This window comes from Sordaria macrospora, chromosome 7 (assembly GCF_033870435.1).
Source record: "Sordaria macrospora chromosome 7, complete sequence".
Classification (NCBI taxonomy): domain Eukaryota; kingdom Fungi; phylum Ascomycota; class Sordariomycetes; order Sordariales; family Sordariaceae; genus Sordaria; species Sordaria macrospora.
Window position 1 is genome coordinate 19,250 of NC_089377.1, and position 21,931 is coordinate 41,180.

General features: G+C 51.9%; 6 protein-coding genes across 6 annotated transcripts; 3 read left to right on the forward strand and 3 right to left on the reverse strand.

Moving 5' to 3' along the window:
* Positions 1–922: 922 nt before the first annotated feature.
* SMAC4_09803 (uncharacterized protein) lies at positions 923–2,022 on the forward strand (the record flags this gene model as incomplete). The annotated part of the gene is made up of 1 exon (XM_003343363.2): positions 923–2,022. Exon 1 carries the CDS (start codon positions 1,294–1,296, stop codon positions 2,020–2,022), a length of 729 nt encoding a protein of 242 aa, XP_003343411.2. The 5' UTR covers positions 923–1,293.
* Positions 2,023–3,283: 1,261 nt separating this feature from the next.
* On the reverse strand, positions 3,284–3,412 carry SMAC4_14042 (uncharacterized protein; the record flags this gene model as incomplete). Its single annotated transcript, XM_066091750.1, has 1 exon — positions 3,284–3,412. The coding sequence occupies one exon, from the start codon at positions 3,410–3,412 to the stop codon at positions 3,284–3,286; it is 129 nt and encodes a 42-aa protein (XP_065947633.1).
* A 4,938-nt stretch (positions 3,413–8,350) lies between these two features.
* Positions 8,351–9,586, forward strand: SMAC4_14043 (uncharacterized protein). The gene is made up of 4 exons (XM_066091751.1): positions 8,351–8,565; positions 8,638–8,650; positions 8,725–9,157; positions 9,230–9,586. The coding sequence occupies exons 1-3, from the start codon at positions 8,478–8,480 to the stop codon at positions 9,032–9,034; spliced, it is 411 nt and encodes a 136-aa protein (XP_065947634.1). The 5' UTR covers positions 8,351–8,477; the 3' UTR covers positions 9,035–9,157; positions 9,230–9,586.
* A 749-nt stretch (positions 9,587–10,335) lies between these two features.
* Positions 10,336–11,853, forward strand: SMAC4_09624 (uncharacterized protein). The gene is made up of 4 exons (XM_003344050.2): positions 10,336–10,842; positions 10,917–11,301; positions 11,415–11,689; positions 11,751–11,853. The coding sequence occupies exons 1-4, from the start codon at positions 10,793–10,795 to the stop codon at positions 11,767–11,769; spliced, it is 729 nt and encodes a 242-aa protein (XP_003344098.1). The 5' UTR covers positions 10,336–10,792; the 3' UTR covers positions 11,770–11,853.
* Positions 11,854–11,885: 32 nt separating this feature from the next.
* SMAC4_14044 (uncharacterized protein) lies at positions 11,886–13,341 on the reverse strand (the record flags this gene model as incomplete). Its single annotated transcript, XM_066091752.1, has 3 exons — positions 11,886–12,664; positions 12,716–12,862; positions 12,969–13,341. The coding sequence occupies 3 exons, from the start codon at positions 13,339–13,341 to the stop codon at positions 11,886–11,888; spliced, it is 1,299 nt and encodes a 432-aa protein (XP_065947635.1).
* A 2,225-nt stretch (positions 13,342–15,566) lies between these two features.
* Positions 15,567–18,864, reverse strand: SMAC4_09625 (uncharacterized protein). Its single transcript, XM_066090989.1, has 3 exons — positions 17,445–18,864; positions 16,040–17,385; positions 15,567–15,937 (listed from the first exon to the last, which is right to left on the reverse strand). Exons 1-3 carry the CDS (start codon positions 17,597–17,599, stop codon positions 15,732–15,734), a joined length of 1,707 nt encoding a protein of 568 aa, XP_065947636.1. The 5' UTR covers positions 17,600–18,864; the 3' UTR covers positions 15,567–15,731.
* Positions 18,865–21,931: the final 3,067 nt, after the last annotated feature.

A 21,931-nucleotide genomic window follows, 5' to 3' on the forward strand; every position in this document is an offset into this window, starting at 1 on the left:
TTCCCAGGCCTTCTTATGCAATTCCAGACCATCCTTCTGATCAATACATACAGGGTCCTTCCGGCCTGTCAAGGCCGCAGAGCATCCTCTTGCTGACGGTGTTTCCTCCTAAGCTGTCTTAGCCGGTCTGATCCTTCTTGGTTGGTTCGGGTTGCTTCCGGTTGAAACTCGGGGGCCCGTTATCGCGGCCTAGCGCTGAGTGTGGATGGGGGCATTCGGACGTGATGCTCCACCGGGGGAATAGGCCGTGGCCAAGAATCCGGTCGAGGGGAGTGTTGCAGCCCGAGGCCACCGGGCATCTCGAGGCTCATTCCAAGCATTGAGGCTCTGCTGGACCTTGCGATCCTAACCCCAGGACTGTGGGCAATGTCCGTGTGACATTCTTATACCCAACGAAGATCAGTACGTACCGGTCTTTGTGGCCTGAGGCCTCACGGACTCCGTACGGTCTATCTGAAGTTATGTGCATACAAGAAGGTCCGCAAATGTCTTTGACCCAATCTCTGTTCTTCTTCCGACGCCCAGCTTGCGGTCAGCCGCTCTGTTTCAATAGCCCGTCAAGGATGCTTGGCCTTTCGGTCAGTCGCTCTGTTGGTTGTTGGTGGTTGCCTGCGCCGTAAGCTAGAGCGATAGTTGTTTCAATAGCCTGTTAGGGATGCCGTGTGAACATCCGTGTGACACAGCCTGCTGGACTCGTCACCATCACACTCCTTCACGACCTGGGGAAACCCCAAACCAAAAGACCGAACCAACCAGCTCAGAACCCTTCGTCATCTCAGTCATTGCCAGCCTACGGCAAATCACTTTTGCCATTGATCCTCTCGATTCAATTCAGAAACCAGAATTCGTCTGTATCCTCAACCATCCTCATCCTTGGGCTCACCTAATTTGACGGCAAGCCACACCCTGTTTCAAGCACACCATGACAGCTTTCCATCTCTTTCCCCGTCTTCCATGGGAACTCCGAGCTCGGATATGGGTGTTACGATCCAATCGTTGAGCCTCATGTAAGCTAGATAGATTGACCAATCAGATAGGACCCGGGGTCCCGAGTTTACGGGACCACGGGACGGGGTTGAAGACCAGTATATAAGAAGGCCTCCCGGCCTTCGTTATACCTGGTTCTTCAGCAAGCAATAGCTATCACAACCTACCAGTACCTTTTGGCTACTACTCCGTTACTCTATTGTTCTATCCCAGCGATAATACTCCTGTGCTTGTAACGGTTCGTCACAATGGGAGCTGACCGTCGAGCCTCGAACGGTTGAGGTCATTGTCAAATACGAACTCATAATGGTCACCAATGACATGAGAACCAGATACGACTTTGGTACTGATCCAGACAAAATTTTCTGGATTTACGTCCTCCGTTTGCGATCATCCACCCCAGTGCCTGCGCCTCTGCAAGCCTGTCGAGAAGCGCGGGTCCACCTCACAGAAGATGTTGGTGGCTCCTTGGGGTCCTACAGGAAGACAGATTTCCACCAACTAGCAGAGGCAAAGGGCGACGGGATCAAGACGACGCTGCAGCCGGAACTCCGCCTTGAGCTTGGCCTCGGCCCAGAGCTGCGCCGTTACGTCTGGTTAAATTTCGAGATGGACATGATCTCCATCGGGGAGAGAAACTTCACGCTCTTTAAGCAGTATTACAGAGACATCAAGCGGCTCAAGCTTGCGCGCAAACGCGACGAAAGCTATGATTACTTTGATCACAACGCCCTAAGAGAGTTTTCCAATGTCAGAGAGTGCCACGTGGTCTGTCTCGACGGTATCGACATGTGGGAAGATGCGGAGATCGGCATTCCTGGCGACGTGGAAAAAATATTGCTAATCGATGGGAAAACGGGCGAGACGGCGACGCCCGCTGAGATTGAGGCCAAATGGAACAAGATCCGGGGTGTGGAAATGAGAAAGGGGGGAGCGCGCATCCACTATGACACCAGTGTGCCTTTTGTTCCATGGCTTTCACCGGGGTGGTTTGAGGGACGAGAGGAGTGGGATAATTACGAAGGCCCTTGGTGAGGTTTTGAGGATCCGCACCTCACAGGCACAAACACCTAGCACATTACCACGAGGAAGACCCCCAGTCTAGCCTATTCCATGTCAAATCCGGTCCCGGTCCCATGGAAGTCATTATCGCACGTCCTCCTTTCTTTCTTTGCTTGCAGGTCAATGCCAGCCTTCCTTCTTCAAGGCCATACAAAATCTCCCGGATTCCTCACAACAAACACACCAACTTTCTCCCCCGTAACATTATATTCAGTCATACCCACCACCGTCCCGTTCAGCCGAGTGCACTTATCCATGACGACAGCAGTGGTCTGGGCAATATTTCGGCACGTCCCGCGACTCTCCGGACCGTAAGGGACAGAACCAGCACGCTGAGGCATCAACATTGCGGCCTGGAACACGGTGTAAACCGGGATCGTAAGGTTGGATCCACCGACCAAGCCGCTGGAGTGAGTAGTTTTTCGGAGCGCTGGACAGGGGACGTCACCGAGAGTGGCAAAGCGGTGGATTATGGTTGCCGTGTCGATTGCCTAGGTGTCACGATCGCAAGAATTAACTTTTGTAATCTGTACAGCGGCGCACAGAGAAATGGAGGGAGGTACCTGCGCCAAAATACCGGGCGTCCAATCCGTCGAACAAAAGAGATTACTTGGGTGGTTTGTAGTGGGTGCATTGCCGCCGGAGTTCTTCATCAAATTAAGGAAAGCTTGCACTACATTTTCCGGAGGGAGAGTAGTGGCGGGATTGGCGATGATTGAGTTTGTCCAATCCAAAAAGGAGAAGCGGGTATCGCGAGCGTTGAGTACAGCGTCGGAGGTAGTAGGGGCTGGAATTCCTTGAGAAAGGAAAAGGCCAAAGGCCATTGCTAGGAAAAGGGCAAAGTTGAACATCGTTGGTGCTTTATGGTCGCTGGAAGTGCCGGTGGTGGTTGGTGATTGAGTGTCAAGTCAAGGACTAGCGAGTGGAAGAAAGGGAAGGAGACCAGGGGAGGGCGGGAAGTTGAGATCTAGTATATCGCTGCTACACTGACGATTTGAAAATGAGATGAAGGGGTTGGTGGCTGTTTGACTGTTGGAAGTTAACGGACATGAATGGAATGCTTGGGATTTGTTATGGGTTAGGTAACAAAGGCCTCGTGAAGCAAGATCGAAGCAGGATTGGGAAGAAGCGAAGATAAATAACAATAAAAGAGGGAGCTATCTTGAAGAAGCTAACCTGGCCTAACAGATGGAAGGTATGGAAGACCATTAGAAGGCCTCAACCATTGGCCAGCTTAAGTCTTGTACATAAAACACGTATAGCCAAGAACTCCCCCATGCTTAAGACCCGTGAGGTCTTTCACTCTATAGCCCGCAACCGTACCATCAGGCGTGGTGCATGTGTCCATGATAACCCCGAACATTTGGGCAAGGCCCACTACCACCAGGTCACTGTTCACCAACCACCCTTCAAAGATCCCATCCATTATAAGCCAGCAAGTTCACAGTCCCAGACGGGACGCCGGTCAACACACCAGCCGTAGCAATAGACTGGATATACGCGCATAAGCCCTGGGCAGTCAACGAACTCGGCAGGCCGAGAAGATACGCGCCGAGACTGGCAATATGCGCAGCAGCGGATGTGGTTCCAGAGACAACCTCAACGGTCTAAAACATTTACGTCAACTTCAAATCTGTATCAAACCTTCGAAGACAGAACAAAGAAAAACAACTGACAGTAGTGGTACCAAAGGTCGTCGTGATACTTGTCCCGGGCGCCCAGATATCAAGCAGAGGCCCATAATTCGAGTACGAAGCCACAGCATCGGACGAAGACGTCGCGCCCGCCGTGCAAGCAGACGCGGCACTGCCAGGTGAGAGATTCCCCACGTTGGTGCCATCGCTGCCCGCAGCGGCCGCTGTGAAAACACCGTTAGCAACAAGGTTGTTGACCGCGGCGTTCAAGGCCGAGGAGAAGCTGCCGCTGGCGGCGATCACGGCAGAGACACCGGCGGGACAGCCACGGGTGGCTTTGTCGGTTACGATCCAGTTGAGGGCGGCGATCACTGCCGAGCTAATAACATTGCGGGTTAGCATCGATGACGATGTGACTCAGTGTGATAATGAGATAAAGACGAACGAAAATACGTACTTGGTTCCCGAGCCGCTTGCGTCAAAGATCTTGACGGCTATGAGCTTGGTTAGCTTTGCTACACCGAAGGTGGTGCCGCCGACAACAGCTGCCACGGAGGTTCCGTGCCCGTTCCCGTCAGCGGTGTTGCCGTCGTTTGCGAAGTTGGCGCCGAAGACTGCGCGGCCAGAGAATTCCTGTTGTTTTCTATGTAAGTACGGGACTGTTGGGCGAATGGGATGCTATTGAAGTTGGGTTGGTTGACAACTTGAACTTACAGCGAGGGTAGTGATGATGCCCGTATCGACAATATAGGAGCAAGTACCGCTACCGGCGGTGCTTTCATACTTGTAGGCACTGGATACGGGGGTGTGGCTGGACAGGCAGGCAAGGTTCCAGGGTGCGTTCGTCTGGGAGACGATAGCGTGGGGAAAGGCGCCGGTTGTGGTGTTGAAGCCATCAGCGATGGTGATGACGGCGTCTTCTTTGACGTACTCGACCTGTGGATAGTATGCGTCAGTTCGGCCTTTACAACTGTTATGGCTTGTAAGGGGATAGGATACAGACCTCTGGTAACTTCCTGATTTCCTCAACAGAGGCAGTACTGAAAGCACCCGCGGACCCCTTGAAGGCACTCTTGTAGACGTGGTTTGCTTTGTGCTTGCCAGCGGCTGTGGTCAGGGTGGCATCGGCAGAGCCATCTCTGAACTTGACGATGTACTTGCCGGGCAAAACCTTACCGGCGCGAGCTTGGTGTGACAAACCGCTACAAGCACAGGAGTATTATCGCTGGAATAGAACAATAGAGTAACGGAGTAGTAGCCGAAAGGTACTGGTAGATTGTGATAGCTATTGCTTGCTGAAGAGCCTTATGAACGAAGGCCAGGAGGCCTTCTTTTATACTGCCCTTCCCTGGACCCGGTGTACTGGACACGAGGACCCGGGGACCCGAAGCCTTCGGGTCCCCGGGTCCAACCTGATTGATCTATCTGTCTAGCTAGCTTACATAACTTTGATTGGATCGTAACAAATAGCACAAGCTGCCCAGGAGTTCCATCAAGGCGCCACCTATGTTGGCGGTTTATGGAGCTCGCTTATTCCCGAAGTTCTCGTTTGGAAAACTGTGCTGCAACAGTGGGACGCTAAGCCCACGTCTGAAACTGTTATTGAGTCTGCCTATATAGCCCCGAGCTGGTCGTGGCCATCAGTCAGGTCACCGGTGGACTTCAGTTTGGTCCGGGCATCAGTCAAATTAGCGGTGGATCTCACTTTCTCCTCTGGAGGGACGATTGCTTAACATCTCAAGGTCAAGGAGATGGTAGGAATCCCTAAGTACCAGGACCCATATGGTGCGCTTGAATATGGGGCCCTTGTTCTTAGCGGTGCTCTGCTGGTTAAGGTTGATGTTGACGATCAAACTATACAAGCAGGTCCATTTGGTGACCTGGTTGCTGGCCTGAAAAGGGACGGCGTTGTATTTGGGAGTATCTACCTCGATTCATCGGATGTCTCCCAGTTGCTGAGCAAGCGTAGACACTATTTTCTACGGCTCGTAACTTGTTTCCATGTTTACGGTCTTCTGCTCAGAGGAGGAACGGGCCCCGAAGATGGCTATACTCGAGTAGGGGTTGGAAATGCTCCGTCATAGGCGGTCACAAGAAATATTCGCCAGGTGAAAGCCGCGAACTATCAAACTAGTATAAGCAAATTTCACCGAAGGTAAGTGGAAACAACAGCATATGCTGCCCTTTTCCTAACCAGACCTTTTTTGCTAATCGGCGAGAGGCTGCCCCTAACTGCGGATGGTACTTGGATTAACAGTCCTAACTTCAACAACGCCAAAACGGGTTTCATTCCTCTCATTACCTCTACTTCTTTTATTTCTCTTTTTACTTTCTTACTCCTTTCATTCGGCCCCATGGTCATTTATAGTGCCCAATGCTCGTGTGGGCCGTTTACATCCCGCGAAACTCGATTCCCATTGGCATCATGCTCTGGATTCTACGTCAATTCGTCCTGGACGAAGTTGGATAAGAAAAGGTTAGATGGCTCTATCGGATTCGAGATGATTATTTCATGAAGAGATGCATGCTTATGTTGAGTACCGCCAATCCTTCTCGTTGACTGTTAGCGCGTGGTAACAATCTCGGCCGAGGAGTCAAGGTCCCTTTGTTCCTGTTCGCTGCGAAGGTCACTCCCAAGATAGCAGATAATATAAGGTGATGCTTTTCTTCTTTTGGATCCCAGACATGGCCGCGCCTGTCCTACTGGGAGCATCTTTTCTTATTCATGCATCATCTTGTCAATCCGGCTAGCCGGCTGTGACAAGGGCAGAGTTCTGGGCTTGAAACAGTAGTTCAATTCAGCTAATAAACTACTTTGGTCTCGACGGCCTTGTTGATCCTCTCAACCTCTAGAGGAAGGCTGCGCTTCAAGGCCTTCTTATGCCAAAGGGAAACGGTACGTATCCAGTACGTACAGGTCCTTGTCGCCTGAGGCTCCAAGGCACCTAGCGATTTGCATGCATGTAGGTCTTTCTCGTATGACACCAGGAGTGTGGCATATGTCCGTGTGACACTGGCCCTGAGTCGGAATACCAAGCCAAGTCTAGCACAAAAACTATTGCTCTCCAGGATTCCAGCCTCCTGTAACGATATGGATTCTATAACCCTCACACATTGTGAGATTAGATAAGGAAGGCGGTAGAGACTCGCAGAATATGGGCTCATCCCATATAAGGATGCACTCTAGAGCCCAGCTCTCAATCTCTCCCTCTTTTCTTCTTTAGCTTTAGTTATTTATTCATTTGTACCCAACTACGCGATACGGAACTATGTGAGCTGGTGCATCGTAACACCTCCTGTGGGAACGTGCAGATTGCAACGTCTGGCAACTAGCCTGTTCACTGTGTTTCTCCACTACCCTACTAATGGCCGTCCTATTTCGCGGCTACCGATCGTCAGGATACTTGAAAATAGTCTACGACTAACAGAGCATCCCAGCTATAGCCGCCTGTCAGTTTGTTTTCTGTTAGTGCAGGAGGTACGAGAATGTCTCACTAAAGAACAAAGTCACAAGGAAAGAGGTGAACAAAGCACGCAGTTCGAAAGGAAGGAGGTTGCATTCTTTTTCTTGACCGCTCCATACAAGTGCACCCTCGAAAGACTCGTTTTCAAGGAGGGGTAGCTGACCTAAAAACCCTATATATTGGACTGTGACAAGAGCAGAGTTCTGGCCTTGGAAGAAAGGGTTCAATTCAGCTGATAAACTATTTTGGTCTCGAAGGCCTTGTTGATCCTTTCAACCTTGAACCAAAGGCTGGGTTTCAAAGCCTTATGTCAAAAGAGGTGTGGTACGTGCTGAGGTGCGTACCGAGCCTTGTCGCCTAATGCCTCGAGGTATCTATTTAGCGGTCTTCATGTGGATCTTCCTAAGTGCTTTTCACCCATTCTCCTTCTTTCCTCTAGCATCGGCCTCTGTCCGGTCGTCATTGTGGCCCAGCAGTCATTGGAGCTGCACGTACGCATGCACGGGCTGACCTGTCTTTCATGCACATTGTATAACAATACATATCTCACCATGCCCCTAATGGTGCCCTCTCGCACCGTGATGCAAGGGGAACCTCAGGATGATGCTCAGCGCCATCGGCAGTTAAGGCTAATGCAAAGTGTTGAGGTTCTGTTAAGCCTCGGAACATCTAACCCAGAACTGTGGGCAAATCTCCGTGTGACATCGACCGCTGGCACACAAAAACACCAAAAAGCATCGACTCCGCCAGCATATCCAGTTCACCGAGCCGATTTCATTGTTTTTGATATCCATCCTTGACAATGAGTTCCCCTCCCATGAAGGAAAAGTCGCCCACACCTGGCCCGGCGTCCCTAGTGGCCGATGAGTCTTCGGAGCCTACAGGCCTTTTGTCCTGTGAATGATGGGGAGTATTGGTACGTCTATATTCGAATGCTTTTAGCAAGACGAGTGCCGTACCCGTTGATATTCCAGACATGAACCAACTACTGATCCATGTGCGCTACTCAGGGGACCTAATGATGAGAAGGCAAATGAATTGTTGGACATCTTCCACAAGACCATGATGTTACGGTCCAATAAGGGATGATTTACGTAAGCAAATAACTAAACCAATCAGAGCCGCGCCGGGTGGCCGGGAATGGCCTCAACGGCGCAACGGCTCACACTGAAGAAACAGTATAAAGGAGGGCCTCCCAGACCGTCCAAATACTGGGCTCTTCAGCAAGCAATAGCTATCACAATCTACCAGTACCTTTCGGCTACTACTCCGTTACTCTATTGTTCTATCCCAGCGATAATACTCCTGTGCTTGTAACGGTTCGTCACACATGACTAGGTTGTTCGATAGGAAGCTGTACGCGGCCCCGCTCGACAAGGATAAAATTCGGACAGCTCTTGACATTGGTACCGGCACTGGTAAGCTGATGAACTTTGACGGCCCTTGCTCTTTCCCTATTACTGCACTTTACTGATCATTTTTACTTGCAGGAGTCTGGGCCATGTAAGACAAACTTGTCAGACATGATTTCTGGGTCGATATTCGATTGCTAACATCTTCTTTTTCCTTCATCACAGTGACTTTGCGGACGAACATCCTAATTGCACTGTAACTGGCACCGATATCTCCCCGATTCAACCTAGCTGGGTACCTTCCAACGCCCGCTTCGAAATCGAAGACGCAAAGAAGGAATGGACCTTTCAACCGAACTACTTCGACTACATTCACATTCCCTGGCTCACTGGCACCATTGCAGATTGGCCTGCCCTCTATAAAGAGGCGTATAAATGTACGGCGCCCGGTGGATGGATCGAACATCTTGATGACGATGGTACATGGCACTGCCTTGATGGAACGATGCCTGAAGATTCCGCCATGGGCCAATAGGGTCCAATTTGGAAGAAGCTTGGAAAGCACATCGGGACTGAGTTCGATATCGTTTCTTCGGACGTCATAGTGGAAGGATTGAAGGAAGCTGGGTTTACCAACGTTACCACTGAAGTGATCTATGTAAGACTTTCCGCCGTCCGCAAGCGCCTGACCTGAGACTGGATGAGCTTAAGCTAACCCCCGAGAATCTAGGTTCCCCTCTCGCCCTAGTCTGATGACCCGAAGATGAAGCAGGTAGGCCTCAACCTGTCTGCAACGCTGACACACGACGTCGATGGCTTCCTTACCTACCTCTTGCACAACTACGAGAACTGGACCCCGCAGGAGATCCATAACTACGCCTCCATTATGCGCAAGGAGATCAGAGAACGCAAGATCCATTCTAACTCTAAGTGGCGCGTGGTGAGGGGACAAAAGCCGCTGGACGCTTAAGGGTGGACAACCGACGCAACATTAAAGGCCGGTTTGATGTTGCAGATTTGAATGCCCATGTTTTGGTTATCATTGTGGCCAGTCTCAAGTCTCTCATGTAAATAATGAACTGAATATCACTTGTTATCATAATTCCTATGTCGTCATTGGGAACTGTCCTTGAACTATGGATCCCCTTGCATTCTGTCTCCTCGACCCCGTTTCATGAACAGCGCTCATCGCTGTTGCTTTCGCCTTATCCGTGCCACGTTGTACTTAGGTGCTTTGTGTCCCCGGGTCCCCGGACCCGGTATCGGGTTCGAGTTAATCGGCATGCTTTCGGCAAGGTCCCTTCAGCAATTGATTCTCTGTAGACGTACTCTAAAGGCATCCTCCTGCCGGTGTCACATCATTCCCACGTTTGCTTTGTCGACAACTAAGGTACCTAAGATTACGGTACATTTGCCGTTACTTGTTCATGACCGGCCACCTCATCCGCGTCAATTCATAGGTGTGCACGTACGTGAACGCAGTTATGTACAAGGATGGTCCGAGACGCTACGAGCATTTCCGTATCGCGGAGCAACGGGGTGGAGGCCGGGTAGGGCTGAATGCACACGTCCGGTCTGAGGTCAACCCTGTCAAACATTGCGACCGTCATCCGAAATGTCAGCTCCATACATTGTGGACTGAGTGCGAAGGCGTAGACATTTCGTCGCTGCGGTTGTTGGGAAATTGACCGTAAAAACGGCGATTTGGGTGGTGTTAAGAATTCTGCGGGCATCAAGCGTTAAGACTAACACTTGGCGCCAATACTTTTGGTTGTAGGAGGAAGATGTGCAAGTGCGGGGCATCTAGCTGATAATAAGCTCCGTTGCGAATAATTTCGTTATCGCAATTCTGCCTCGCCATCATCAAGGCGATGCCATTACCGTTGAAGAAAGAGGAAGTCGCAAACTAAAACGTCGGTTGACAAAAGGGGCAGGCTCTCCTCGACTGCCCTGTACTTGTACCTTGGCTTATCAAAAGCAAAAGCCATTTCGACAATTGAGAACTTGCAACCGCTGTCTCGGCGTTCTCCCGGAGGTCTCGGCGAGTTTCCGCAGTGGAGGCTTCGATGATCTTCAGGACCGGGAGGGGTAACCACGCGTGCGATGGGCAGCTTAGGAATGGGGTCAAAAGCGGGCTCGGCACGAACGCGTGGGAATCGATCGATGACGCGGTAGCCAAGCTTACAAACCGCACCCATTTTGGATACTTTTTGAACAACGCTTCGCATCACCTTCTCCGACTGTTCTTCCTCCAAGTGTCACCAAACGACAAAACACCACACTAAACATCACAATGGCATCCAACCCTCCCTCCAAGTGCTGCGTCGTCGGCTTCCGCCACGAGTAAGTCCACCACCAAACTCCCAATCACCACCTGCTGTTTACACCACACATCACTAACACCAGTTTGCTTCTAGGGGCGAGTCAACCGGCACCATGACCAAGGTCGCCGACAAGTGGGATGCCTACATCGCCAAGCCCTCCGGCACCCAGAAGACCGGCAAAGCTCTCCTCTTCCTTCCCGACATCATCGGCATCTGGCAAAACTCCAAGCTGATGGCCGACCAGCTGGCCTCCCAGGGCTACCTTACCTTAGTTCTCGACATCTTTAACGGCGATCCTCTCCCGCTCAATCGCCCCGACGACTTCGACTTTATGGGCTGGATGACCAAGGGCAGCACCGGCAACAACCCGCATACCAAGGAGGCCGTCGATCCCATTGTCCAGGCCGCGATCAAGACCTTGAAGGAGGAGTATGGTGCGACCAAGATTGGTGCTTTGGGATACTGCTTTGGTGCCAAGGTAAGCTTTGTCCCTTTTCTGCCCATGGAAATGCGCTGGCGACGTTGCGTTGGTCCTTTTCTCTCTTCGCTACGTCGCTTCCCCCATTTCAGCAGTCACTAACAATCCCCAAGTCCCTAGTCCGCCACATGACCACCACCGCCCCCTTCACCGGCATCGACGTCGGCTTCATCGCCCACCCCTCCTTCGTTGACGAGGAGGAGCTCGCCGCCATCAATGGCCCTCTTTCCATCGCTGCCGCCGAGACCGACTCCATCTTCCCTGCCGAGAAGCGCCACAAGTCCGAGGAGATCCTCAAGGAGAAGGGCCTACCCTACCAGATCAACCTGTACTCCCAGGTCGTTCACGGCTTCGCCATGCGCGCCGATCTCAGCAAGAAGCAGGAGAAGTTTGCGCGGGAGCAGGCATTTGCACAGGCTGTGTCTTGGTTCGAGGAGTATTTGGAATAGATATACCCGGGTTGGATAATGGATATTTGCAAGCGAGCGAGCGCTGTCATATACTTGTACAAGGTATCACGAATTTGAACGATCAAAGGCACAAAAAGCCAGGGCTCCCTCCCCCTTTCCTTCCATGACCATCTGCTACCTGACCCTCACAGCCGTCGCCCTCGCCCTCACAGCCGTTGCCAGCGTGGTTGCCACCACTGCCGTTCTCATACCTCGTTCTTGAGCTTCTTCCTGTACCGACAGAGCCCTATCCGCCACTACACTCTCGACCTCGCCGTCTGCTACCGGTCTCGACTCCGGATCCGTCCCATTCACCTCAGCCCACCTTTTCGACCCGCCCGCCGCATAAGACTTGAACAGATTCAAAATCGTCCAATAAGCCGGCTTCTTCACATAGTTGTTATCCCACAAACAAGCCTCACCCTCCGTCGGAATCTCGCTCGGCACCCACGAATACTTATCCGTGAAATCCCACACCGTCACCCCCACACATCTCCTCCCGCCATAGCCCTTATTCACATCTAAACAAGCACCAACCACTTCCCCATATTCCTTGGCTTGCTGTTCCCACATCGCCCTCGTGCTCGGCCTCTTCAGCGGGCTGTGTCTGATATCCAGCTCGGTAACGGCCACCTCGTCCACCACATCCAGAAACTGTTGCATCGTGTTGGCTATCTCGGAGCGGGAAGGGACGAGCCCGACTTTGAGGTGGGATTGGAAGCCGACGCCATGGACAGTGGCGCCTTGGGCCTTGACGGTGCGCAGCATGGCGAGCGTGATGGAGATTTTGGGCCCCGGGGAAAGGGAGGGGGATTCGAGGGCGTAGTCGTTGTAGTAGAGTTTCGCCCCGGGGTCGGCTTTGGCGGCGGTCTTGAAGGAGAAGGTGATGAAGTCGAGGCCCATGGCTTTGTACACTTGGGGGATATTAGCTTCCATGTCTGGGGAGGGAGGAAGACATGACATACTTGGACTCTGCCTGAACACTCCATTATCATCAATGGCTTCGTTGACCACATCCCAAGCATAACATCTTCCCTTGAAGTGCCACGCTAGATTCTGTACGTGTGCCGTAAGTATCTTCTCCATGTCGGCGCGGGAGTACGTTGTTTCGACTATTGTTTCTCGCTCGTCAGTCACCATCTCACCATCACCATCACCCCACAATTCCTTTATCTCCTTATAACCTCTCCTCCGCTCACACAAAGACATGGTACTTACCCCAAGAAGGTAACCCCTTAAACCAAACCATAGTATGACACCTCAGCACCTTCTTCCCCCCAATCCCGGCCTTTGCCGTATTCGCCACAGCATCTGCCTCAGCCCAGGTAAACACCCCCTGGACCTGCTCGATGTTCTTCCATTTCTGCGCATTGATGGGCGTCAAAGAACCGAACTCGCCAGGCCCTTGCAAAACGGACATGTATTGCTCATTGTACAGACGAGGGTTGTCGACGGCCGTGCCAAAGTAGGAAAGGCCAGCGAGTTTGGCGTACTTGTCTAGTTGGGCTGAGACCAGACATTTAGGGTGGGTGAGGAAGGTTAGGAGGAGGAAGGGAATGGTGGTGGAGAAGATGGTCGTGATGATCTTCATGTTGTTTGGAGGGGGGTTTATGATCTAGTGTATTGCTTTATGGGAGTCTAAGGGGTTTAAAAGAGCCGTCTCGTACGTCGGAGTCCAGATTTCCCAGACCTTGAAGTGAGTGGACCTTAACACAGGTTTTATACTCCCCTTCTCTCCCGAAGATTTGATAAGGAACTGGAACAAGAGACGGTCTGATCGAGACAGTCTGCAACGGAGGCAAGTTCTACCTTCCAGCACAGTTCCAGGTTTATCAGAAAAGCCCAAATGACCATAAGCAGCCACCAACAGCCAATACCATCTATTTCCGCTCCTTTGTGCAGTCAAAATCACTTTCGTCATCAGGACATATTTCCTAACTGAGCCTTCTGTCCCCCAGTTACAAGTCTAATGGCTAGCCCAAGACTTGGACGAAACTGATCGGAAAGAACCGAGCAGCAGCAGCAGTGCAAGAGAGGGTGCGGGTTAGAGACGATTGAAGAACTGAAGAACAGGGGCAGTTTCGGAGGCCAGCCGGTTCTCGGAAGAAGCTCGGAGCAAACTGCTGACGGTGACACAAAAACGTCCTTGTTCCTGTTCCCGTGGTGATGATGATGGTGTTGAGTTCGGAGTGATGGTGAGGGTGGTGTGGTAGTGAAGCGGATGGCTGACGCCACGCACGGTTTCTGTTTCTGTTCTCTTCAAGAACTTGGTCGATTTGCCCTCGGATCTTTGGTTCCAGCTCGAAACCAATGACGACCTCTGAGGTTTTCTTCAACCAGACCACTCATCGAAGAAATGAAAAAGAGAGAGAAATAGTCATATGAGATGTCGGAGCTCTGAAGTCTGGACCTAATCGAACCAAGTAGGCGGCCTAGGAATCTTAGTGCCGGTGATGAACTTCTTGGACGGGGAGGTTGACCGCAACCGCGCTTGAAAGACAAGTCCATGACGCGCTTGAGGACGGTTTAGCTCCTGTGTGTCATTCCACAGCGTAATTCCCAAGATCTTGGGACCGAGAATGGCCAGCGAGACACAGGTGACTGGGTGGATTGTCTGGGGTGTGAACGGAGCCTCAGTCATGCTCTGGCCGCTGGTGTCGTACTCTGATCGCTGGGTGTCATTCTATCCATTCCTCTCATACACTTTCCTCAGACGTTGGTTAGGCTCAAAGGTTTCATGATTCATGTCATGTTCCCAGACTTTGGGCCCAGATATTGACCTGTCACTTCCCCAAATTTTCCTCAGACTTTTAATACTTTAATTCTCCGAGATTCCAACGGTCTGGCACCAGATAGTGGGCGAATCACACCTTGTAGCCAGCCGTCCCAAGACCAGTGCAGCTAGATAGAACGGTCGGAAATAAGGTGCTGGACGCATCACCCAAGTTCACGGTGGTCATCACGCATCACGAGTAGATGTTGTGTCTCTCTGATATATTAGTAAGATAGCAGCAGTCTGTTTGTCTGTCTGTCTGACAAGGTGACAATTCAACGGTGGCGTCATTCACAGTGGCCGACGACCGAGACAGGAAGGTTTGATAATAAGGCCGAGGACGGAGCCTTCAAAACTGACAACAGAATCTTGCGTGCATTATGTCTTGTCGTGTTTATGAAATCTGACAATGCCACCTACGGCAAAACTGCAAAGTGCCGATGCCGATACTAGTTGCCCGTCTGCCGTCAATGCCCGTCAACCACCTCATCTTGTCTGGTGACGAGCTAAAAGCCTGCTGCACATGTAAGGTAGTCGTGACAAGTTGTCGTGTTACCTTCTTGTTCCAATCGAGGCACCTCTTCTTACTCCAGTCAACTCTCAAATCGGTTGGGGTTGTGCTACTCATCCGCATCTTGGACACCCAGGCCATGTGAGCGTCTTCCCCTCCTCCTTACAATTGATCTTCGTTCCTAGCAATGATCAGTTAGCTTTGTGACACCTTCTCGAGCTTTCAAACTTACAGCTACATAGACAGTCCTCGTGGTCTTTCGGAGAGCAGCATACGTAATTCCCACCCCATGCTGGCTGGTAATGGACGTGATACTCGGATCCCGTCTCTAGCGAGACCTAGGATCCCGGAACCGGACTACCTCATTCGATAGCAGTGGCGCACCACCCTCTGTCCATTTCAGACTCTCGACTTCAATAAATGCCCGACTGGCTGAGTTGCCTTTTCGTCTCACCTTTTCGTTCGTTCCTCATCAGAAAGAAAGATGGTGTGAATGATCGATGACACATGGTAGAGCAGCATAGGCAATATTCGTCCGCATCTACATTAACACATTTCATAATGGGTATAAGTACTAAAAGACCCCTACCGCCCTTCCAACCGACTCGCCCGCCCATGACACTTTCGCAGTGCAGATGACAGCGAATACGACCACCACCGTCCCCAACGTCATCCAGCCCAGTAATCCTACAGCAGCTTACACCAACCAATCCCAAAACTTTTCAATTATGGTATGAGGAGGCTTATACTCTCTCTGCCAATACTCATCCTCTGCATCAAGCGCGTCCTTTCCAGTCGTAAGATCGGCCTCATGCGGCTTGACAACCTTGGGTCGCTTGATGAGCTTCCAGCCACCGTAGAGGAGGAAGAAGATGGGGATACCAATGTAAGAAGCGATGAAGTCTGTTCAAAATCATGTTAGCATATCCCTGTATGAGTCAAAGGAAGAAACCCCTCGAAAAGGCCCCCGAAAGGGATCACCAAGGGTGAAAGGAGGAGGCTTACCAGAAACATCCCAGTTGCCCTTGATAAAGACAGCAAACCCGTTGAAGACAATGATGATAGCAAAGTAGATGAGCGCGAACCAGGCCGTGTAAGGTTGGAACCTGCTCTTGAAGACCAATGTATCGCGGTTGATGCCCTGAGCCTTCAGCGCCTTGTAGAAGCGGAGGTAAGCAATGCAGATCGAGCACCAGGTGAAGAGACCGGCGATGGTAGTCAGGTTCTGGAACCATCCAAACGCCTTTGCGGCACCACCGTTGGAGTCGACAGAGAGATAAGTGAGGGCGCCGATGATAGCCGTCATGGCAACGGCGTAGTAGGGGACACCCTTCTTGCTGCAAGTGAGAAAGATGCGCGGGGCCTGACGGTTTTGTGCCAAAGCGTAGAGGTAGCGAGAGCCGGAGTAAAGGAAGGCATTGCCAGAGGAAGTGGCGGAAGTCAAAATGACAGCGTTGATAATGGAGGGCAGGACGGAGATGCCAGCGTTTTTGATGCCGATAACCCAGGGGGAGGCAGCAGCGTCAGCGCGGCCGTCGGCCTGAGCGTCGAGAAGGCCCTTGTCTTCGGAAGACACAAGGACACCAATGGCGAGAGAGCCCAGGACGTAAAAAAAGAGGATACGCCAAAAGACACGACGGACGGCCTTGGGGATGTTTCTGCGTGGGTTTTCGGCCTCGCCGGCGGCAACGGCGACCATTTCGACACCACCGTAGGAGAAGGCAGCATTGACAAGAGTGGAGAAGAGACCCAAAAAGCGACCAGTATTGCCGTGTACCTGGGGCGGATATTCTTTCATAGCACCTGGATTCTTCCAGTAGCGGAAGCCGAGACGTTCATGGTGCGGGTTTCCGCCGAGGTCGACAATGAAGGCCATGATGAGCAGGCCGACGATGGTGATAATCTTCAAAGACGCAAACCAGAACTCGGCTTCGCCGTAGAGAGAGACGGCAAAGACGTTGAGGAAGATGATGACAAGCCAAATAATACTGATCCAGACGGCGACATTGACGCTTTGAGCGCCTTCCCAAAAACCAATGACGAGAGCGGCGGCAGAGATTTCGGCGCATAGTGTGATGGATGCGGCGTACCAGTTGTTCCAACCGACAGCGAAGCCGAGAGCGTCGTCGACATAACGAGCGCAGAACTGAGGGATAGCACCGGTAAGAGGAAGCCATGTGGCCATCTCACCAAGACATTGCATCATGGCGAAGATAGCGATACCAGTAAAGGTGTAACCTAGGAGGACGGAGAGAGGACCGGCATGGGTGAAGGCATTTCCGATACCGAGGAAGAGACCAGTGCCAATGGTTCCGCCGAGAGCAATGAACTGGATATGACGCGACTTCAGACTACGGCTGTCGTCAGCGACGCGATTGCTGAGACAGGACTGGATTGGAGTGGTACTCACCCACGCTCCATGTGGCCATACCTGGCCGCCTCCTCTTCACCGACGATAGCAGCGTTTTCCAAGTAGGCATCGTTCTTCCTCCTTTCGGATGAGCTGTATCGTGAAGGGACGCCGCCGAACTCTGGGTCCGAAGCGTGCAGGTGTTTTTCCGCCATCGTTTCGACGTCGATGTTGTGGTGTGTCGAGTCGAAGGTGAAGCGGGAGAGGGTGATCAGAGTAGCATCCGCAGTGCGACAGAAGAACTGACTGCAGGCGCAACGCGACAGGAAGGGGGGAGATTGGGGGATTATAAACAACGGGTAACAAGACGGGCGGGGAAAGACATGTGTGTGTGTGCAAGGTTAAGGTTAACGACAGGGACCTTGTTCATGTTTAGTCCAGGCCAGACCCAGCCAGCTTCATGAGCTTGCTCTTTCCATTCCGCGTGCGTCTTCTGTCTCTCTTGGACGGCATACATAGCTACCCTGGCAGCGTGTTCCATAGTACATGCAGCAGGCTGCAAAGATGGTGAGGATACGGATCAGACTGCACGGAGGGTACGTACTGGTAACTGGAGTAAGGATGAACATGGGTTTGCTTCTTTCTTTGTTACACTCGACCGAGATGATTGTCGGTGTCTCATATTGCAACCCACTCATTGCCGGGTAGCACGCCACCAGTCTGCATGGCCAAATGCTCTCTCGATGAGGAACTGACCAATGGGCGTAATGTAGTGAGAGATATATCGCCGTAAGACAGTCCAAGGACACCATACTGGTTGCCCAACCGCAGCCTTGGTGTTCTCTCTTCGACGGAGTCCAGCTGTGGTGATGGCGTACGAGGCTGTGCGGGGGGTTGACTTGATGATAAAAGCTCCGTTCTTGGCATAAGTAGTCCGCTCTCCCTCGAGCTTCGTTGTTGGCGGTGATGGAACGGGTATGCCGTGGATTGCGTGGTTTGGGAATCTCTGCTAATTGCCATGTCCGTCACTGGACGGGAACCGAGAGAGTCCTTGGCCACCTTCACGCCACTTTCTTCAGACGGTTCTGATATGATATCGTATTTGCATCACTGGAGGTGTCCGAGGTGTTAGTGACAGGTGAAAAAGAAGAGGATGAATACCGCATTGTTCACTGGACGGGATATCGGAGGACCATGACCGATTTGGAATGCTGGTCCGGAGTTCTTCTACCACTCTCCTGGGACACTTGAGCGAGCCGAGCGAGCAAAAGAGCATGTGGTCTGGCCTCTGCTGTCAGCCCAACTGAGTGCCATGTTTCTCTTGGTGTCTTTCCTGTCAATCAGTTTTGGCGGTTCTTGCTTTCTCCAGGTGGAAGTAATCAATGGCAAACCGACAGGGCAGATTCCGTGGCATAGTAACACCGGGCAAGGTGAGTCGAGGCAAGGCCGTTTACCTGACCATGACCAAAAAATGGGGAAGGAAGGAGACAAATTCCCGCTAGAATGTGACGAGTGTAAAAAGGTGATGCGCTGCCTGCTGGTCGATGTTGGTGTCGCACTGATGGTCGGGCCGGTGATTGTTTCTGGAACACTGGACACCCGTCTAGCTCACTCTCGGGCGGGATGGATGCAGGTGGCCACCAGTTGGCAACAAACAGGCAGACACTGCTCTGTCACTCGGTCGTTCTGGCGGAGGAGGTCATGATTGCGAACTGAAGTTGCTCCTGCCGTCCAGCAACAATGCCTCCCACGTCCCAATGTCGTGTCTTATCATTTGATGTCGTGTGATTGGTTTGAGTGGCAGGTGAATGGTTCCCATCCGGGGAAGGTACGGAAAGCCACTTTGATGCCAAGAGCCCCAGACCGGAAGGTGCGCTAAGAGACATATCCACTGAGGCCCCTAAAAGCGGGCGCTACAACAGGCCCCGATCCCACCTGAGCCACCCCACTCTTCACTTCAGCCAAGCCGGGCGCCTTCCTGTCATCCGACCTTTGTCTCGACTTTATTCGATCCCTCCCTCATTCAAGCTTTTCCTCCAAGACGAACCAAGCCGGGACAAGACAAGTCAAGCACGCCAAAGGCGATCAAGCAACGGGCTAACAAAGAGGCAAGAGCAGTCAAGCTTTTTAAATTTGGAAGGTGGCGCGAGATGATGTCGGAGTGAGTGATCCCCTTTCCCAGACAAGAGCAAGTACTGGTAGAGCCGGGGCGAGCCAGAGGAGCACTCCGATTCGTTCCTTTCCCGACGTTTGTCAGTTGCCTGGGCGGCCAACTTGAACCTGCCGAACGACATTGCACCAGCATGAAGCTCGTGATTTGCGACAAAGGATACCGTACGATACGCGTTCCTTCCTTATCACGAACTTGTCCCATTCCGGCCACCTTCTCCCACCCACCATTTTCTCGTTTGGCCAATGTCGTCACGCTTCCACCTTCGCCCAACATGAACACTTTCCGAGCCCATCTCCAACCTCCTTCCGGTCATGGTCGTTATTTGGACTCTTTCCATTGCTTCAACCCTGCCCGGGGCATTAGCATGCCCAGCCCGGAGTATATTAGACTCAATTCACCAACACGGCCTTTTCATTCGACAACCGGTTTGTCCAGCCAAATGAGCCAAATTCACCAAATAGATTGGGTGCCATCACGGCCCATGGCTTTTGCATCCCACCCATCTGTACTGTACTCACTCACCACTCACAGCCAGGGGCAATTCCCCAAGTCCGTTTCTGCGTACCGCCACTCCCATTTCTCCCCTTTTCCTACCTGTTTCTTTCCGTTCGTCGCATGGAAGAGTTACCTCTAACCGAAGTCCGAATTGAGAGGATGCTGTCGGACTGCAGTGCAACACCAAGCGGCAATGAAACTGGATGTCTGGATCCTCTTCCTTCTTCCTCCTTCAATCCTTTCACCTGCCTTAACCCGTCGTAAAACCCGATAGCAAGCGAGCTGCAAACGGAAAACTGCCTTCTTCACACGCATTCCAGAATGTGGCCTTCCGTATTGGACGCAAGAGAGTTCTGACACCTTTCTTGACCTGAATTCTTTGCATTGGTCCATTCCTACAAACATGGTGGCCTGGAGCCGTCGTTGGCCGCCTTCATCATGTTGTATTGATGGGCCACGTACAACGTACAAGTGGCAGCCCGACGAACCCAGATCTATGGAACCATCGGAAGAAAATAATATGTAACCAGTTTGACATCGACTCGATACCTCTACTAACCTCGCATCCATATACGTCTACACAGTAGGTGATAGTTTGATGTCTCGAGTCTAGTGCTTACCGCAACGTCTTATCTTCACCGTTCTGACCGTTGTGTTCACTTCTCAGTCCGTGAAAAACAGCCTGTCTTTACTGTGCCATCTTCATGAGGGGACCAACGGTCAAGTATCATCTACCGCACCTAGAGCTTTCTTTTCTTACCGCCTCTACAAATGTTAATCCCCCAGCGAAGGCTCGTGAACGTTCCGTCTTCGCGTCGGTTTCATGGAGCGATGATTGCCTTTAGGTACCTTGGTTGCTCATTACACGCACTCAGGTTCAGTACAGCCTCAGCCGCCGGTTGCCCAGTGTTCAGCCAAGAAGCAATGAGCACAAAAGATCCTCAAGTCCGAGGCGAGATCATTCAGGCGAGGTGCCACAGACACACGACCTTCCCGTTACGTACATGGCGCCCGCTTCAAGGCTGCTTCGCATCGAGGCAGACAACTTCTGCTGCAACACAACTCAGCTCCGTTCCATGTAACTCTGAGCATATCCATGGAGGAGACCTCAAGCGAGGTTCTGGAATCCCCCCTTGCTCACTTCTCAACCACGCATTTTCTCATGGTGGGCACCGCGGCCGGTTCAGTAGCCAAGATCCACACCCCCCATACATACCTCGATGAACTACAATCATCAGTGAGCCATTCAGATTATACATTCCAGGATTCTGGTTGCGTAAAAGCTTTCACATGTGCGCGGGGAGTTGTCTGCGTTCAGGGCCTCATAAAGTGCGAGTGCGTGGGCTTCACCTGAATGATGAAGATCCGAGGTCAGGTGATGAGTAACTGATCGAGTGCTGTTAATTTGTGACAAGGGCAGTGTTCTGGGCTTGGAACAGTAGTTCAATTCCGCTGATAAACTACTTTGGTCCCGAAGGCCTTGTTGAATCCTCTGAAGCCTTTCCATCCAGGCCGGGCTTCAAGGCCTTCTTATGCCAAAGAGGTTTGGTGCGTACTAAGGTACGTACCAAGCCTTGTTGCTTGAGGCCTCAGGGTATCTATCTAGCGATCTTCATACATGTGGATCTTCCTGAGTGCCTTCAACCATTCTACTTCCTTCTTCTGGCGCCGATCCTCGTTCGGTCGCTCTAATCCTTGCTTGGTTGCTGTGATCGCTTCTGTGATGACTGGGGATTGCCTCATCTCGCTTACTAGCGTCGTCGGCAGTTCGGTGGTTGGCTCGCTAGCCTGAAGGCGTCGAGAGGGGCTTGGGTGAGCGATGCTGGTAGCTGAGAGTCTGGCCAAAGCGAGGTTGAGCCTCGCGGCCTGCGGCCACCGG

What these genes read in the sequence shown, in the direction of transcription:
- SMAC4_09624 (XM_003344050.2), top strand. Translation starts at nt 10,793, where the DNA reads ATGGCATCCAACCCTCCCTCCAAGTGCTGCGTCGTCGGCTTCCGCCAC. An exon ending in GTCGTCGGCTTCCGCCACGA is followed by an intron (nt 10,843 to 10,916) that starts GTAAGTCCACCA and finishes GTTTGCTTCTAG; the next exon opens with GGGCGAGTCAACCGGCACCA. An exon ending in GATACTGCTTTGGTGCCAAG is followed by an intron (nt 11,302 to 11,414) that starts GTAAGCTTTGTC and finishes ACAATCCCCAAG; the next exon opens with TCCCTAGTCCGCCACATGAC.
- SMAC4_14043 (XM_066091751.1), top strand. Translation starts at nt 8,478, where the DNA reads ATGACTAGGTTGTTCGATAGGAAGCTGTACGCGGCCCCGCTCGACAAG.
- SMAC4_09625 (XM_066090989.1), bottom strand. Translation starts at nt 17,599, where the DNA reads ATGGCGGAAAAACACCTGCACGCTTCGGACCCAGAGTTCGGCGGCGTC. An exon ending in TATGGCCACATGGAGCGTGG is followed by an intron (nt 17,386 to 17,444) that starts GTGAGTACCACT and finishes CGACAGCCGTAG; the next exon opens with TCTGAAGTCGCGTCATATCC. An exon ending in GGGCAACTGGGATGTTTCTG is followed by an intron (nt 15,938 to 16,039) that starts GTAAGCCTCCTC and finishes GATTTTGAACAG; the next exon opens with ACTTCATCGCTTCTTACATT.